This window comes from Phacochoerus africanus, chromosome 3 (assembly GCF_016906955.1).
Source record: "Phacochoerus africanus isolate WHEZ1 chromosome 3, ROS_Pafr_v1, whole genome shotgun sequence".
In the NCBI taxonomy this organism is placed as follows: Eukaryota; Metazoa; Chordata; class Mammalia; order Artiodactyla; family Suidae; genus Phacochoerus; species Phacochoerus africanus.
This window is the reverse complement of record NC_062546.1, coordinates 183,174,929-183,191,946: the sequence shown is the minus strand read 5'-3', so window position 1 is coordinate 183,191,946 and position 17,018 is coordinate 183,174,929. Positions and strand designations below refer to the sequence as shown.

General features: G+C 41.5%; 1 protein-coding gene across 3 annotated transcripts in view; it reads right to left on the bottom strand.

Moving 5' to 3' along the window:
* ATIC (5-aminoimidazole-4-carboxamide ribonucleotide formyltransferase/IMP cyclohydrolase) overlaps nucleotides 1-16,679 on the bottom strand; it is a 31,482-nt gene extending 14,803 nt beyond the window's left edge. Inside the window, exons 1-9 of one of the 3 annotated variants that reach the window (XM_047773429.1) lie at nucleotides 16,547-16,679; nucleotides 16,110-16,236; nucleotides 12,999-13,075; nucleotides 11,594-11,660; nucleotides 8,137-8,225; nucleotides 7,196-7,347; nucleotides 6,361-6,517; nucleotides 1,804-1,929; nucleotides 369-476 (exon numbers count right to left, since the gene is read on the bottom strand). In XM_047773429.1, coding sequence (XP_047629385.1) covers nucleotides 369-476; nucleotides 1,804-1,929; nucleotides 6,361-6,517; nucleotides 7,196-7,347; nucleotides 8,137-8,225; nucleotides 11,594-11,660; nucleotides 12,999-13,075; nucleotides 16,110-16,236; nucleotides 16,547-16,565 — 922 coding nt within the window. In that variant the 5' untranslated portion in view covers nucleotides 16,566-16,679. Of the gene's footprint in view, nucleotides 1-368; nucleotides 477-1,803; nucleotides 1,930-6,360; nucleotides 6,518-7,195; nucleotides 7,348-8,136; nucleotides 8,226-11,593; nucleotides 11,661-12,998; nucleotides 13,076-16,109; nucleotides 16,237-16,546 lie in introns of those variants that run through there. The other 2 variants (XM_047773430.1, XM_047773431.1) reach the window with 2 other exon arrangements.
* Between the last annotated feature and the right edge of the window lie 339 nt (nucleotides 16,680-17,018).

Sequence of the window (17,018 nt, the reverse complement as noted above, 5' to 3'; positions counted from 1 at the left end):
AACATTCACAGGTTATTAAACTCAGGATCAGATATTTCTAGTTATATAACTTTAACCAAATCCAATGTACTTAAATAACCATACAATTTAAATTAAGCAATGCAAATGCATTCAATAGCCTAAACTGAAATTTATGCAACAAATTCCAATTGGGCTCCCCTTCATCACATTAAAATACTAATATACGCTTTTATAAACAAATTTATTCCAAGGCTCTCACATAGTCATTTTTAAGGATTAATGAAAAACAAATTAAAATAATTTGAGATCTAACAATGAAACGAAGGATATTACTACTTTAAGATAAAATATTGTTTTTTGCTCAAAAAAAACCAAAAACAAAAACAAGTAACAATTATTTTTCTGACCTCTTGCTCGTGCATATGCAGTGGATACAGGAGTGAGGGTTTTATACAGATCATGGACCATGCAGACTTTGGCTTCATCTTCACTGAGTGGAATTCCAACAGCAGCGCCTGGTAGAGAAAACCATAAATAAACCAAAAAACCTCAAGTTATTACTTGTCAATTTCTAAATCAAGACAGCGTTTTTCTAAACATCTAGTTTATGCAGCATAATTTCTAGTGCCTGTGCCCAGAAAATCCGCTTGGTTAGGTAATTAAACACCAAAAACAGAGCTGTAGGGGAGGGTGATAACAGAGCTGCCCATTGCTGACACCAGGGGTATGAAGAAGCTACCTCAATACCGACACTCTGTCCTGTTGATATCACACACCTGTTTATTTCCCTGCTGCTCCCATTGTTCTAACATCCAAAAAATATCTGAGAACTAATTATGTGTTGAACTATCAGCAGATAAAATACATAGCTATGTTGTAAAGTTGACTTAAATTTAGTAGCAAAAAGGTCTCTCATGCAATGGCCATGAAAAGTTAAAATGTCATAAAAACAACCTCATGTCTACTCAGCTATATTTCAACCATGTAGAAAAACATTTATTTTTAGTCAATGCAGTAAACAATATCATTTTTACATTCTAACACGTTTCCACTATAAAAAATAGAAAAACAAAAAAGCCAATTACCTGACCTTCCTATCTCAAAGTTATACATTATATATGTGTAAATATATGTACATATATTATTGTCAGCAGAGTTTATCCAGTTACCACACTGATATTATTAACAGAGTGATTTCAGACTTCACAAAATGCTTGTATTTGCTTTGCTATTTTTTATTTTTATTTTTTTGGGGGGAGGGCTGTATGTGTGGATAGGCAAGTTCCCAGGTTAGGGGTTGAATCAGAGCTATAGCTGCCGGCCTACGACATAGCCACAGCAATGCAAGATCTGCCAGATCCAAGCCACACCTGTGACCTACACCACAGCTTATGGCAATGCCAGATCCTTAGCCCACTGAGTGGGCCAGGGAAGAATCAAACCCACATCTTCATGGATACTAGTCAGGTTCAGGTTCCTTACCACTAAGCCACGATGGGAACTCCCCATATTTGTTTTAGATTCTTGTCAGAATTCAAAAAAGTTTAAAAAGTGCATTTTGGAATTCCTTTCGTGGCTCAGAGGTTAACGAACCCATGAGAATATGGGTTTGATCCCTGGCCTCGCTCAATGGTTAAGGATCTGGCGCTGCCATGAGCTGTTGTGTAGGTCACAGATGCAGCTCGGATCCCAGGTTGCTGTGGCTGTGGTATAGGTCAGCAGCTACAGGCCCAATTCGACTCCTAGTCTGGGAACCTCAATATTCCACAGGTGGGGTCCTAAAGACACACAAAAAATTTTATTTTGAGCAGTTTTGGAGAATCCCAGGGTACAATGCTTTACCTGCTGGGCTGACATGTTTGAAAGAGGCAGCAGCTGCAATGCCTAAAGCTTCTTTGAGTTCCTTCACCAGCTGCCAGGCATTTAAAGCATCACACAAGTTTATAAATCCAGGAGCTCCATTCAGCACTATATATAATAAAAACATATACACACATTAACAAGCAAGGTTAACAAGGTCAGATTCAGATATGTATATTTCTAGGAAAAAAATCAAGTCCACACAAATATGTTTCAAGTATAATCAGAAGGCAAACGGGTATATACAAACATATAAGAACTTGATAAACAAGTGAATAAAGCACCCAAGCCTGAGCCAATCTTACCAAAACAAACATGTGCACACACAGCACTGGTGGATCAAATCCAGCCAATTTATAAATCAGCAGAGAATTCAGGAAAGGGAAAACAGTATGACTAGTGACCATAAGTGATCCACTTCAGTAGAGAACAAAGATCAAACAACTGCAGCAATTTTAGTGTAAAACTTATAGTATAAAAAATTTGGAGTTCCCGTCGTGGCGCAGTGGTTAACGAATCCGACTAGGAACCATGAGGTTGCGGGTTCGGTCCCTGCCCTTGCTCAGTGGGTTAACGATCCAGCGTTGCCGTGAGCTGTGGTGTAGGTTGCAGACGCGGCTCGGATCCCACGTTGCTGTGGCTCTGGCGTAGGCCGGTGGCTACAGCTCCGATTCAACCCCTAGCCTGGGAACCTCCATATGCCGCGGGAGCGGCCCAAGAAATAGCAACAACAACAACAACAACAAAAAAGACAAAAAAAAAAAAAAAGTTTAAGTTGTGGAGTTCCCGTCGTGGCGCAGTGGTTAACGAATCCGACTAGGAACCATGAGGTTGCGGGTTCGGTCCCTGCCCTTGCTCAGTGGGTTAACGATCCGGTGTTGCCGTGAGCTGTGGTGTAGGTTGCAGACACGGCTCGGATCCTGTGTTGCTGTGGCTCTGGTGTAGGCCGGTGGCTACAGCTCCGATTCAACCCCTAGCTTGGGAACCTCCATATGCCGCGGGAGCGGCCCAAGAAATAGCAAAAAGACAAAAAAAAAAATTTAAGTTGTAAATCTTGTCAATTTAAGGAACATTATAAACTTTAGTAAGAGTTTAGTGGGTGAGACATGTAGGGAAAAAACTTATGTGTTGGGTTTTTCTTCTTTTATTTATTTGTGTCTTTTGTCTTTTGAGGGTCATACCTGTGGCATATGGAGGTTCCCAGGCTAGGTGTCTAATCAGAGCTGTTGCTGCCGGCCTGCACCAGAACCATGGCAACCTGGGATCCGAGCTGTGTCTGTGACCTACACCACAGCTAATGGCAACACCAGATCCTTAACCCACTGAGCGAGGCCAGGGATTGAACCCACAACCTCATGGTTCCTAGTTGGATTCATTTCCACTGCGCCACGACAGGAACTCCTTTTTCTTCTTTTATGCTAGACTCAGGAGCTTAGCCTAAAGTTGAAATGCAGTTAAAAAGGAGACTACGACCTTTCAATGTCTATTTTCCCAACAAGGGCAGGACTTTTCAGAAGCCCAAGACCTTTTGTAAATTAAACATTTATCTATAAGTATATAAAGTATACTTTAAATATACTATACTACATATGCTTTAAGGATACTATAAGTATACAAAAAAAATAGTGGGCACTAACAAAAAACAACTTTATAACTTCATTTCCTTTGTGTGTATCTTGGATAGCAGATACTTTTAAAACCAAAACCTTGCCAATATATGCTGAGTGCCCACTCTAATGCTAGGCACTATTCTAGGAACTTTGGATATCATCAGTGAATAAAACAGTCCCTCCCCAAATTACTCTCATCATGGAGCTTATGAGAGGAGTTAGAAAGGAAACAAAATGGAGTTCCCATAGTGGCTCAGCAGTAAAGAACACAACTAGTGTCCATGAGGATGTGGGTTTGATCCCTGGTCTTGCTCAGTGGGTTAAGGATCCAGCATTGCCGTGAGCTGCAGTGGAGGTCGCAGCCTCGGCTCAGATCTGGTGCTGCTGTGGCACAGGACAGCACCTACAGTTCCAATTCGACCCCTAGCCTGGGAACTTCCACATACAGTGGATAAGGCCCTAAAAAGAAGAAGAAATGAAACAAAATAGGCAATAAAACTATACAATAGAAAATATTATGCATTTTACCCAAGTGAGTTGAAAATCTGTGTCCACACAAAAACATGTACACAAATGTTTATAAAAGCTTTATTCACAAACTGCCAAAAATCGAACTTCTATTTTTGATGCTCTTCAATAGGTGAGTGGATAAGCAAACTGTGATACATCCACACACAACGAAATACTACTCAGCAATAAGAAATGAGTGACCAAAAGACACAGAGGAACCTTAAATGCATGCTGCTAAGGAAAGAAGTCAGTCCCAGTTTGAAAAGACTACTTACTAAATTTAGTTTTCAACTATATGACATTTGAAAAAAAGACCAGTGGTTGCCAAGGGTGTGGGGAGATGGAAGGGAGGGAATTTTTTTTTTTTTTTTTAAGGTTGTGCCTGTGGTATATGGAAGTTCCCAGGCTAGGAACCGAATTAGAGCTGTAGCTGCCAGCATATGCCACAGGCACAGCAACACCAGATCTGAGCCATGGCTCATAACAATGCCAGATCCTTAACCCACTGAGTGAGGCCAGTGATTGAACCCGAGTCCTCATGAATACTAGTCAGATTTGCTTGCACTGAGTCACAAAAGGAACTCCTTGTGCAGGATATTATCACAGGGAGTACATCATATACATTTGCCCAAACCTGTAGAATGTAAAACACGAAGAGTGAATGTAAACCTAAATGATGGACTTTAGGTAATAATAATGAACTAATATTGGTTCATCAGTTGTAACAAATGCATAATGCAGGCTGTTAAGAGGGAAAATAGGGGTGGAGGGAACATGAGAATTCTCTGTATGTTTGTGAAAATTTTTGGTAAATCTAAAACTGCTCTAAAAATAAATGTCTTTTAATAAAATTACCTGGAGAAAAAAATTCCCTCATTCAACAAAAATCACTGTTCTAATGGAGCTTATGGGAGAGGCAGAGAAGAAACGATTAGGCAATATATAATGACAACAAAAGTAAAATACGCTATAGGACATACATCATGCAATTTTTTTTTTTTTTTTAATTTTAAGGGCCAAACCTGAGGCATATGGAGATTCCCAGGCTAAGGGTCGAATCGGGGCGGTAGCCACCAGCCTATGCCAAAGCAATGCCAGATCCACGTCATGTCTTCAACCTACACAACAGCTCACAGCAACACCAGATCCTTAACCTACTGAGAGAGGCCAGGGATCAAACCTGCGTCCTCACGGATGCTAGTTAGGTTGTTTCTGCTGAGCCACGAAGTGTACTCCCATTATGCAAAATTTAAATGAGACACCTTAGGTAAAACTCCATCTCCCTTTCTTTAGATGGTTTAGGCTAATTATGATAAGTGAGAGAAAACTTGGCTCTGAAACATCTCAGAGTTACAGTAACTCCTTTAAATTTATCAAAGATACTAACAACTCTAGACATAAGAGAAAGCACTACAGAGAAATGTTTAAAGTTGTTTAATCTACTAAATATTTGAAACAAACAGGACTCTTGTTTCCAATTACAAGAAAACCAGTCATTAAGATTGCATGTGCGAGTGCATGCATGCGCGCACGCACACACACACACACACACACTCTCTCTCTCTCGGGTTGGGTATGGGGCCTCGGTAGTATTAGAAAAGATTCAAAATACATCTGAGATAAAATAGCAATAGAACTTGCTGCTCCACTGAATGTGAAGGGAAGGGAAAGAGTACTTTAAATATTCCTCAAACCTCCGACACTGTTCCCACCCCTCCTCTCCCATGGTTGGTGACAGGGGTAAAGAGTAGCAGACAGGACCACCCACATATCCCCACCACCAAAGGCACCATCGTGGGTGCTCTGCGCTCTCGCCCAGGGCCACCCTGCCTCCCCACCAAACCTCACCTCCATGGCCTTCACACACTCTCCCTTCTATCACTTTAACAACAAAATAGAACAAAAAGCTGGGAAACCTTCTCATAACTCTAAAAACCTCTAAGTCCTGATTAATTTCTCTGTTCAAATCTTATCAGTTATATTTCCTAATCTCATATTCCTATTCTGGCCATTTCAACTGGGCTTCCAGAGCCATCATTCCAAGGAAACTGCTTCTGGTTAACATTCACAAATCAAACAGCCACTGCTCTCGGCAGCATTCCAACCGGTTGAAACTCTTCAGGTTTTCCCCTGCGGGTTCCTTCATTGCTACCGTAAGGCTTGGTCCTGACCCTCTCCTACGAAATCCAGGCCATCCCATCCTGACCTTCATCTTCAAAATCACCCACATGCCAAAGACATTCCAATCTGTATCTCCAACTTGGCCTCACTTGACCCCAGATTACTTCAGTATTTTTGGTTCCCACGTCCCCTGGGCATCTCAATCTTCAGACAGCTATTAAGAGCTATTACGTAATTTACTTTATCTTCTAAAAGTGAATCACAATACACATCCAGACACATAACACTCTGCCTTTACCTGTGATGGGAAGCTTGGGCTTCAGGGTATATAACTGGGCAGGAGTTTGATGAGGGTTCATTCCATACCTCAAGGGCATCTGAGATATTCCTTTACCATACTCTTTCCTGAAGTAATCTGAAATTGCTTCGTCATATTGTGCTGTATGAGTGAAAGCCTAGAAAGAGAGTTTAGTTGTGTGATATACCCGCCGTATCCCCCAAAGTGAGGTAAATTGGTTTCAAGTAGTATATGCCAAACCACACCCTCCACTCTGCACACGCCTGTGCAGGAATGACACCAAATAATACTGACCAGAATCAGGACTGAAAAGAATTAGTTCCTTTCTATTTCTCTTTAATTCTTTTTCGTTTTTCTTTTCGGGCTGCCCTGCAGCATATGAAATTCCTGGGCCAGGGATCAGATCCGAGCTGCAGTTGAGACCTACTTATTTATTATTTTTGGCCTGTAACCCATGGTGTGTGGAAGTTCCTGGGCCAGGAATCAAACCCATGCGATAGCAGCAACCCAAGCCACTGCAATGACAACACTGGATCCTTAACCCATGCTCCACAAGAGAATCCAGTCTCTGCATTTATAACAAAAACATAGCAGTTTGTAGCAGAGCCCTGGTGGGTGATGCAATTTGGTGAAAACTGAGTACTTTTTGGTTTTTGCAAATACTGTACTAGATAAAAGTGTGTCCCAGGGTTTCCTTGTGGCTCAGGAGGTTAAGGATCTGGCACTGTCACTGCTTTGGCATGGCTATGATCCTGGCCTAGGAACTACCACATGCTGTGGGAGTGGCCGGCGGGGGGGGGGGAAATCAAGGAAAAAAAAAGAGTGTGTCCCTCACCTTCAAGGCTAACTGACGTCTTGTCTCCAGAGATGTGTCTTTGCTGTTAGAGCCCTGCATCTCCGAGGACACAGCCGCGTAGTCCTCCGGTTCACACACTACTGTCACTCGAGCGTGATTTTTGGCTGCTGCTCTCAGCAAGGTTACCCCACCTTTGAAGAACAAGAGAATTTGCATTTTCAGATCAGTTTAACATTCTTCAAATAAAGTCACTGTACACATACTTCTACCATAATTCTTGCTTTAAAAAAATATAAAAGAAATGGGAATTCCCATTGCAGCTCAGTGCCAAGGAACCCGACTAGTATCCATGAGGATGTGGGTTCGAACCCTGGCCTCGATCAGTGGGTTAAGGATCCAGCGTTGCTGTGAGCTGTGGTGTGGGTCGAAGATGAGGCTCAGATCCCATTTTGCTGTGGTGTAGGCTGGCAGCTCTGCTTCTATTTGACCCCTAGCCCAAGAACTTTCATATGCCCAGATGCGGCCCTAAAAAAGCAAAAAAATAAAAAATAAAAATGAAAGAAAAATTAGCCAGATGAATCTCTACATAGAGAAACAGCTTAGGAAGTCTAAATGAATTACAGTCATCCTACAACTATCTGGGAGGAGTATCTCTTTTCTCTTCCAGCAGTGAACATCAAAACATAATCTCATGCGAACTACTACATTTAAACTGAATAAGCAACAAGTTCCTGCTGTACAGCACAGGGAACTATATCCAATCTCCTGGGACAGACCATGAATGGGAAATAATATAAAAAAAGATGTATATATATATTTATATATATATGTATGTATGTATGACTGAGTCACTTTGCTGTACAACAGAAATTGGTACCACACCGTAAAACAACTATACTTAAAAAAAAAAAAGTAATCTCATTTAAAATGTAAATGGTTTTCTCCTCTGGCAGTCTTCAAATACAGCTTTTCTAACTTACCAATATCAATCTGTTCAACAGCCTCTTCAAGAGTTACATCTGGAGAAGCCACTGTCTTCATAAAGGGATACAGATTACAAACGACAACTCTAAAACAAGGAGGAATTTAGCTGTCACTAAAAACTCAAATTTACATGGTTCACACGTCAGTAGCTATTAACAAGACCCAAACCCCTAACGACTGAAAATATAAACTGTGAGCTTGACATTTTAAAGTTCTAAAGGGTTTCATTGAAACCTCAGGACCTCTCAATGTTTCAAGAGCAGGGGTAAACAGAAGTGGCTGCAGTCAGCAAATGTTCTCAATACACATTCCCTCCGAATCACACTGCAATGCTGCTGCTTGGGAAACCTTTGCTATCCATGATACTATAAAACCATCAAAATTAAAAAAAAAAAGTTTTCAATATAAATACATTATAAAATATAAAATAAATAATATAGAACATATAATACATACATAAATACATAATAAAATACAAAATATAAGGCAGAGTTCCCATCGTGGATCATTGGAAATGAATCTGACTAGTACCCATGAGGACGAGGTTTGATCCCTGGCCTTGATCAGTGGGTTAAGGATCTAGTGTTGCCGTGAGCTGTGGTGTAGGTCACAGACGTGGCTCAGATCTGGCATTGCCGGGGCTGTGGCATGGGCCAGTGGCTACAGCTCTGATTTGACCCCTAGCCTGGGAACCTCTATATGCCACAGGTGTGGCCCTAAAAAGACAATAAATAAATAAATAAATACATAAATAAAATACAAGGCTACCAGAGTTCCCACTGTGGTGCAGTGAAAATGAATCTGACTAGTATCCACGAGGATGTGGGTTCGATCCCTGGCCTTGTTCAATGTGTCGGGGATCCAGGGTTGCCGTGAGCCGTAGTGTAGGTTGCAGATGTGGCTCAGATCCCATGTTGCTGTGGCTGTGGTGTAGGCCAGTAGCTGTGGCTCTGATTCTACCCCTAGTCTCAGAACCTCCATATGCCACAGATGCAGCCCTAAAAAAAAAAAAAAGAAAACAAAAGCAAAAAACAAAAACAAGGCTACACATAACATCCTCATTTTGGAATGTGATCACTGCTATCTAAAAAACTAGATTTTATATTGTATTTCCAATAGATTGTTTACAATGATGAAGTATAGTAAGGGTGAAGTATTTGCTGTGTCTTAGGAGAGATCATACACAAAAATGGTAATAGGAAGACCAAAAACAATTTTAATGATAGTCCTGATCTAAAATTCACAACCAGTGAAACAGACAGGGCTAGGGCTGCAATGTAAGGAGCTATGTGAGCAGGTTCCCCAGGGAAAGAAGTACAACTGATAAAAACTAATTAGGAAAAAAAAAAACACGAAGAAGGGGGGGACACTTCCAAATACTTATAACTCTGATACTAAAACCAGACAAAATGTCACAAGAAAAATACTGACCAGTATCTTTTGAATACAGACCACAAAGTCCTCAATAAAATGCTGCCAAATTAAATCCAGTAAAATATAAAAGATACACATCGCAGCCAAATATGGTTCATCCCAGGAATGTAAGGCTGACTTAACATATATAAATCGGTTAATATAATAGCACATGCCAATAAAATACAGGACAAAAACAATCAAATTATCTCAATATATGCACAGAAAGCATCTGACAAAACTGAATAACCCACCATTCAGGATAGAAACACTCAAAAATTAAGAATAGGAGAGAATTTGCTCAAATGATAAATGGTATCTTTTAAAAACCCACACCTACCATCATACTTAAAGGTGAAAGACTGAGAACTTTCCCCTAAGATCAGGACCAAGACAAGGATATCCACTCTCACCACTTCTATGCAATACTGTACTGGAGGTTCTAGTCAGGTCAATTAGCAAAGAAAAAGAAATAAAAGACTCCAAGATTGGAAAGGAAGAAGTGATGCTATCTCTATTAGCATGTGACGTGATCTTGTATACAGTAAATCCTAAAAATACACCAGAAACACCACAAAAAGCTACAAGTACTAATCAGTAAATGAGTTCAGCAAGGTTTTAGGATATAAAATCAACTGAACTTACACACACTAGCAACAATCTGAAAGTAAAATTAAGAAAACACGGAGTTCTTGATGGCCCAGCAGGTTAAGGATCCTAGGTGAGGTTTTAGAGAAATTAGAACCCTTGTACATTGCTAGAGTGAATGCAGACTAATGAAACACTTTGGAAAGTAGTCTGGTAGCTCCTCAAAAGATGGAGCAATTACCAGATGACCAAGAAATTCCATTCCCAGGTGAATTCCCAGGTATATACCCAAGAGAAATGAAAATACATATCCACACAAAAACCTGTACATGAATGTTCATAGTTGCATTATTCATAACATCCAAAACTGGAAACAATCCAAATATCCATCAACTGATGAACTGATAAATGGGTGCATATCCATACAACAGATTTTTCTTGGCAATAAAAATATGAATTACTGATATATGCTATAATATGGATGAACCCTGAATACATGCTTAGAAACTAGTCACAAAGCACCATATATTATATGATTTCCCTAATATGCAATGTTCAGTGTAAATCCACAGAGACAGAAAATAGACTGGCGGTTGCCTAGGATATTGGGGGAAATGAAGAATGAAAGATAATGGGTAGGGTTTTTTGGGGGGTGGGGATTTAAGGTAGGGGTGATGAATATATTCTAATATTAACTCATAACGGCACAATTCTAAATATACTAAAAACTACTGAATTATCTATTTTAAATTGGGGAACTAGATGGTATGCGAATTATATCTGATTAAGCTGCTATACATATATATTAAGAACTTTAAATATCATTATGTAAATGACTAAGTTATTTATATATACTACCATTTAGAACACAGCCTCCTAATTATGCATTCTGGTAATATAAACTTGGCAAAATCAAAATGCTTACCCTTGTACAACATCACAAAGATCTTCAATAAATGTTTATAGTAAGTGATCAGGAAACTAAACCTAATGCTAACTTGATCTTTATTTATTTATTTACTTATTTATTTTTTTAAAGGGCCGCACAGGTGGCATATGGAAGTTCCCAGGCTAGGGGTCAAACTGGAGCTGTAGCTGCTGGCCTACACCATAGCAACACCAGATCCGAGCCGTGTCTGTGACCTACACCACAGCTCATGGCAACCCCAGATCCTTAACTCATTGAGTGAGGCCAGGGATCAAACCCACGTCCTCATGGATACTAGTAGGGTTCATTACTGCTGAGCCAAGACGGGAACTCCCTAACTTGATCTTTAAAAAGCTCCAGTGCTGCTGCAGTTACAGCATTGGTCACTGTGGCGGCTAGGAAACAACCTGGCCCAGGAACTTTCACATGCCCAGGGTATAGCCATTAAAAAAGAGAGAGACACCAAGTTTGGCTTCTTTGCCTTTGATCCTTAAGGTATTAAAAGTTCAGCTTTGAATTTTTACCTTATAAGACTGAAATCAAGTCTGGCCATGTCAGCACTGTCTTCTGGGATATTACGAGCCAAGATTCCTAATTAAACAAAGTTGAAGTCTTAGGTTCAAAAAACAAGTTAAAATAAGGCATTTCTTCCCAATATGACTCCATCAATCAAGTTAAAAGCCTCTAGCACTGCCTAATAAAGAATACCAAACATAATACAAAATGAAGATTAGTGGGTATACTTAAAAATCAGTTCCTGATAACTTTTCTTGAGGAGAAAAATGTAAAAGGAATTTTCACTTAACTGTTGTCAGTTCCATTACTCCATGCTCTCATAAGTAAATGGCTAGTAAGATAATTCTTAGCCTTAGAACCTTCATTACGCCAACTTTACTGTAGTTAGGAAGCTAGCAATCAATACACCTGTTTCTCATGATTTTGGTTATGAAATTCACTGTCACAGCAATTCACTGTCTCAGATGAATGAACATAAGTAAAGCATTGTGAAAAAATTCCTTTGAAAGTCAGTTACACTATGATGTTTTATTCTTTTTTTTTGTCTTTTTCTAGGGCCACACACAAGGCATATGGAGGTTCCCAAGCTAGGGGCTAACCGGAGCTGTAGCCGCCACCCTACAACGGAGCTACAGCAACGCAGGATCTGAGCTGCATCTGCAACCTACACCACAGCTCATGGCAACGCCGGATCCTTAACCCACTGAGCAAGGCCAGGGACCGAACCCAAAACCTCATGGTTCCTAGTCAGATTTGTTAACCACTGAGCCACAACGAGAACTCCTAAGATGTTTTATTCTTCTTTTTTTGTGTGTGTGTGTGGTTTTTTTTGCCTTATCTTGAGCCGCTCCCTCGGCATATGGAGGTTCCCAGGCTAGGGGTCAAATCGGAGCTGTAGCCACTGGCCTACGCCGGAGCCACAGCAACGCTGGATCCGAGCCTCGTCTTCGACCTACACCACAGCTCACGGCAATGCCGGATCCTCAACCCACTAAGCAAGGCCAGGGATTGGAACCCTCAACCTCACGGTTCCTAGTCGGATTCGTTAACCACTGCACCACAACGGGAACTCCAATGATATTTTATTCTTAATTTGAGTCATCATAAAAGTTTAACAACTCTAAAATCTAAGTATTTTTATTAGGTCCAGCAGGAAATACCACACTCTAAATTAGTTATCAGGCCAGGACTAATTAATAGCAGGAGAGGAATCCATCAGGTAACGAAGCAAACCTGACTTTAAACACGTTCTAATCTATTATGAACTTTAGCAGCACATGTGACAAAACCACTATAACCTCACAGATCATTTTTTTTTGAGCTTATGACCTGTCATTTTTCCTTATTCCTGTTTATTCTTCAAAGCAACTGAAAACTACTTTGTGTTTTAAATTGAATGTATCAACCACTTACCAGCATGGACTGCAGGATGCAAGGTTTTCACACGCCCTCCTAACATTTCAGGAAATCCAGTTAGCTCAGACACATCTCTGGAAAAAGATAAACCGGATATTGCTATTGCTTCTGCTGAGCTGTCATTTTACACTTTACACTATTCCAAAGCATCGTCTGATGTTTTTTGGGAGCCTGGATTTTCAGAATTCAGAAAACAAATTATAAGCCATACTAATGAACTATTATGAAATAAATTCAGGAGTTCCCGTTGTGGCTCAGCAGGTTAAGAAACTGACTAGCATGCATGAAGATGCGAGTTCAATCTCTGGCCTCGCTCACTGGGTTAGGATCTGGCATTGCTGCAAGCTGTGGCCTAGGTCGCAGATGCGGCTTGGATCCCAGGTTGCTATGGCACAGGCTGGCAGCTGAAGCTCTGATTCCATCCCTAGCCTCCACAGATTTCACAGCCTCACAGATACGTTAGAGCAAGACTTCTGGATGCTGTAATGACAAAGCTGGGTTTTTAACCCACTCTGCCACAAGAGAAATCCAAAAGATGGTATTAAAATATTGATCCAGGAGTTCCTATTGTGGCTCAGCAGGTTGAGAACCCAACAGCGTCAGTGAGGATCTGGGTTCAATTCCTGGCCTCGCTCAATATATTAAGAATCTGGCATAGCTGCAAGGATGTGGCAGAGGTCACAGGCACAGCCCTAAAAAGAAAAAAAATATTAAAGCAATCTATATTACTACACTAACCTGAATCCTCTCTCCGGCAGAATTTACAAGCAAAATTTTAAAAACTCACGACACGTTAAATGAAAAAAGGCAAGAAGCAAAACTATCTTATGTATGAATTACGCAATAAAAGAATATGCGTATAAAAATACTAGAGGGAAACACATCAACATGTTGAACAGAATTTTAAGCCATTTTTACTTCCTTCCCTATAATTTTTCACATTTTCCAGGTTTTCTACAATCAACATGTATTGCCTTTATAGAAAAAAACAACAAACATTTAAAGCAGCCAATTCACCAAGAGGATATAGAATTTCCTGAGTAGGTTCTCTTCAGCAAAGTCATTTGCAAATGACTGGTGTTTGACCAAGGGCACATAGTTCCAACATAAACTGAGAAACAGGTGGCATGGTGTCTAATTCAAAATTCCCTTTCCTGGAACTCAGGAAATAAAACCCAGTTGCTTCAACTGAGGGTAACTGCTAATAGGAGAGGAGGGAAATCTCTCAGAAATAACAACCATTTGCGGTAAGTAAGAAGCTTGCTACTACTTTATATTTAAGAATTTGTATGTAACAGCTGCCATCTTTGGGATAATTCTCTGAGTGCCCACTACTGTATACTAACCGGATTACCTTCTCATCAGTTTACCTCACACCTCAGCTTCCCTAGGGTAAAATCCTGGCTGTTCCACCTTTTGATAACTTTGTTAGTAGTGTGATCTTAGGCAAGCTACTTCTTTGTGCCTCAGTTTCCATATCTATTAAGTGGGGATAATATTACCTAACACCAAAACCTTGTAAGGAGAGTTAATACATGTATACACATACACATGTAAACAGCCTCACTTCAATAGAAAAAGTTACATCCCTCCCATCCATTTTTTAAAAAAAGAGCTATAACAGGGGTTAGCAAGGAGGGGGCAGAGGTACAGATCGAACAAGACTAGAGAGCAGATAAATATTTAAAGTGGGGGATGGATTTCCAACATGAGGGCTCCTTATACTTTTCTCTCTAGATTACGTCTGAAATATTTTCATAATACAAAATTTGGTAGGGAAAAAAAGACTAGAAAACAGGACCTCGCTTAATTTGAAGGGTCAACTATGACAGGACTCAACATGGTCCAATGGAAAGAATGGTCTGGATTTTGGATCCTCACCTCATGGCTGTTCAGTAAGACTACCCTGACTCTAGTGATTCTTAGAGAGTTCCTATGAGAACTACATCAGAGAAAAGATGCAAGACTTTCAAAACTAGAAAGCACTTATTTAATAAATAAGGTAAGGCATTCATTCTTGCCATGTGAACTTGTCCGATTTAGGGAAGCTGTATATTGCCCACAAAGGGGGCAAGATTACAAAAGGAAAAAAGTTTAGAACCTAACTCTACATGAATCCAGAGGACAAGGAGTAAAATTTTCCACTGGGCAAAAGACAGAACTTATATTCCTTTTTAAAAATGTATTTTAGGAGTTCCCGTCATGATTCAGTGGAAATAAATCTGACTAGTGTCCATGAGGATGCAGGTTCGATCCCAGGCCTTGCTATATGACCTGTGGTGTAGGTCATAGATGGAGCTCGGATCCTGCGTTGCTGTGGCTGTGGCAGTGGCACAGGCAGGCGGCTGCAGCTCTGATTCAACCCCTAGCCTGGGAACCTCCATATGCCGTGGGTGCAGGCCTGAAAAAAGATTATACACATATATTTTAAAAAAGAAAAAAAAAGGTATAATTCAGGGGTGGGGTTGTCCTCCCTTTGAACTTTCAGTGCAATTTATAGCTGTCCTATGGCCTTCTTCATTTCCTGCCTTTGAGTATTTTCTCCCTCTCCCATCAGAATGCCAACTCCAAGAGACAGGGATGGCCTCCAGATCTACTTTTGCACATTCCTTCTTTCCATCACACAGCCAGGAAGTAGCTTGTGAATGAGGGGATAAATGCAGATGTATTACCTTCATAAAGGTACCAGAGAATGGTAAGGGAAGAGAGACTGAATCTTAAGAGTTTTAATGATGTCAACAGTTTCACTTTAAGAGTCAAAACAGATCTTGTGCGTCATGCAAATCATGACTTTCTCCTTGCACGACAAACAGCACACCTAATTTAGTCCCTTACAGGTAGCGGCTAAGGAGCAGGGCTCTGAAAGAGGACTCTGGAGCTCCCAACTCTTAGTTCTAATCCTACTTAACTTTGTAAACTTGAAGTCATTCATTTCTCTGAGCCTCACTTTCCTCTTCTACTAAATGGTTAGTTACGTAGCAGTAGGAACCCCACAGCATTGTTGGGAGAAGTAACATATTTTATTCAGTGCCTGGAATACATTACTTTCTGATTAATGTCGTTACACTGGTTCTGACCAGACGACTTAAAAAGTAAGTTATGCCTTACCTGACTGCCAGACCAGCATCTCTGAGAGCTTTTGCGGTCCCTCCAGAAGCGATCAGATTCAAACCAGCAGAAGCTAGGTTCCTGGCAAATTCCACAAGGCCAGTTTTGTCAGAGACACTAAATAAGGCTGAAACATAAGACATTTTCCGTCACTCGCAATACACCACCACATTATGTTTTTTAAGTCCCAGGGGGAGGAGGTGGGCAGTCTGGGGAGGGCAGTCACGAAGCTCAAGGCCCACACTATCCAACCCAGACTTTGGCCTGGGGCTGGCCGGGTCTGCAGCCAGCGAGCCGCACTACCACGGGCCCGGGCCTCGCAGGCCGCAGCGCCGCCCCCACCCCAGCTCCCGCCAGGGCGCCGCCATGGCGGGGTGAGGGCGCCGCGGTGCACGGGCGCCAAAGACGCGGCTCCAGCAGGGCGCCGAGGGGCTCACCGAGCTGCCCAGGCGCCATGGCCGCAGACGGCGGGACTCAGGGACGCGCGGGGAACAAAAGCGGCGAACCCACGTGCAGAGGGAGGCGGTGCGGCCAGAACTGACCGGAGAAGTAAGAGGGGCGGGCCGGGTGGGCACCTGACCTATCACGTGACTCGTCCCCGCCCTCGCACCGCCCCCGTTCAATTTCAGACGCGAAATTGGAACCTCGGGGCTGCAAGGGAAGGCGGGATCCGCTGCCGCTGGCTTCCGACGCCCAAAGCTTGAAGGGATCACTGCTCTTTGTCTCACACCCCAAACGTGATTTGTCCCTTCCCTGAAAACGTGGCCGCCCCAGGCCTCCAGAGCAAACGCCTCTTGCCTGGGGCAGCCTGTCTCCTGACGCTGAAATGTACATAAAAGTGTCGAAAGCCCTGGCAGAGAAAACAAAGAGAAATACTAGGAAAAGTTCATAAGGCGGCCAGGGGAGAAA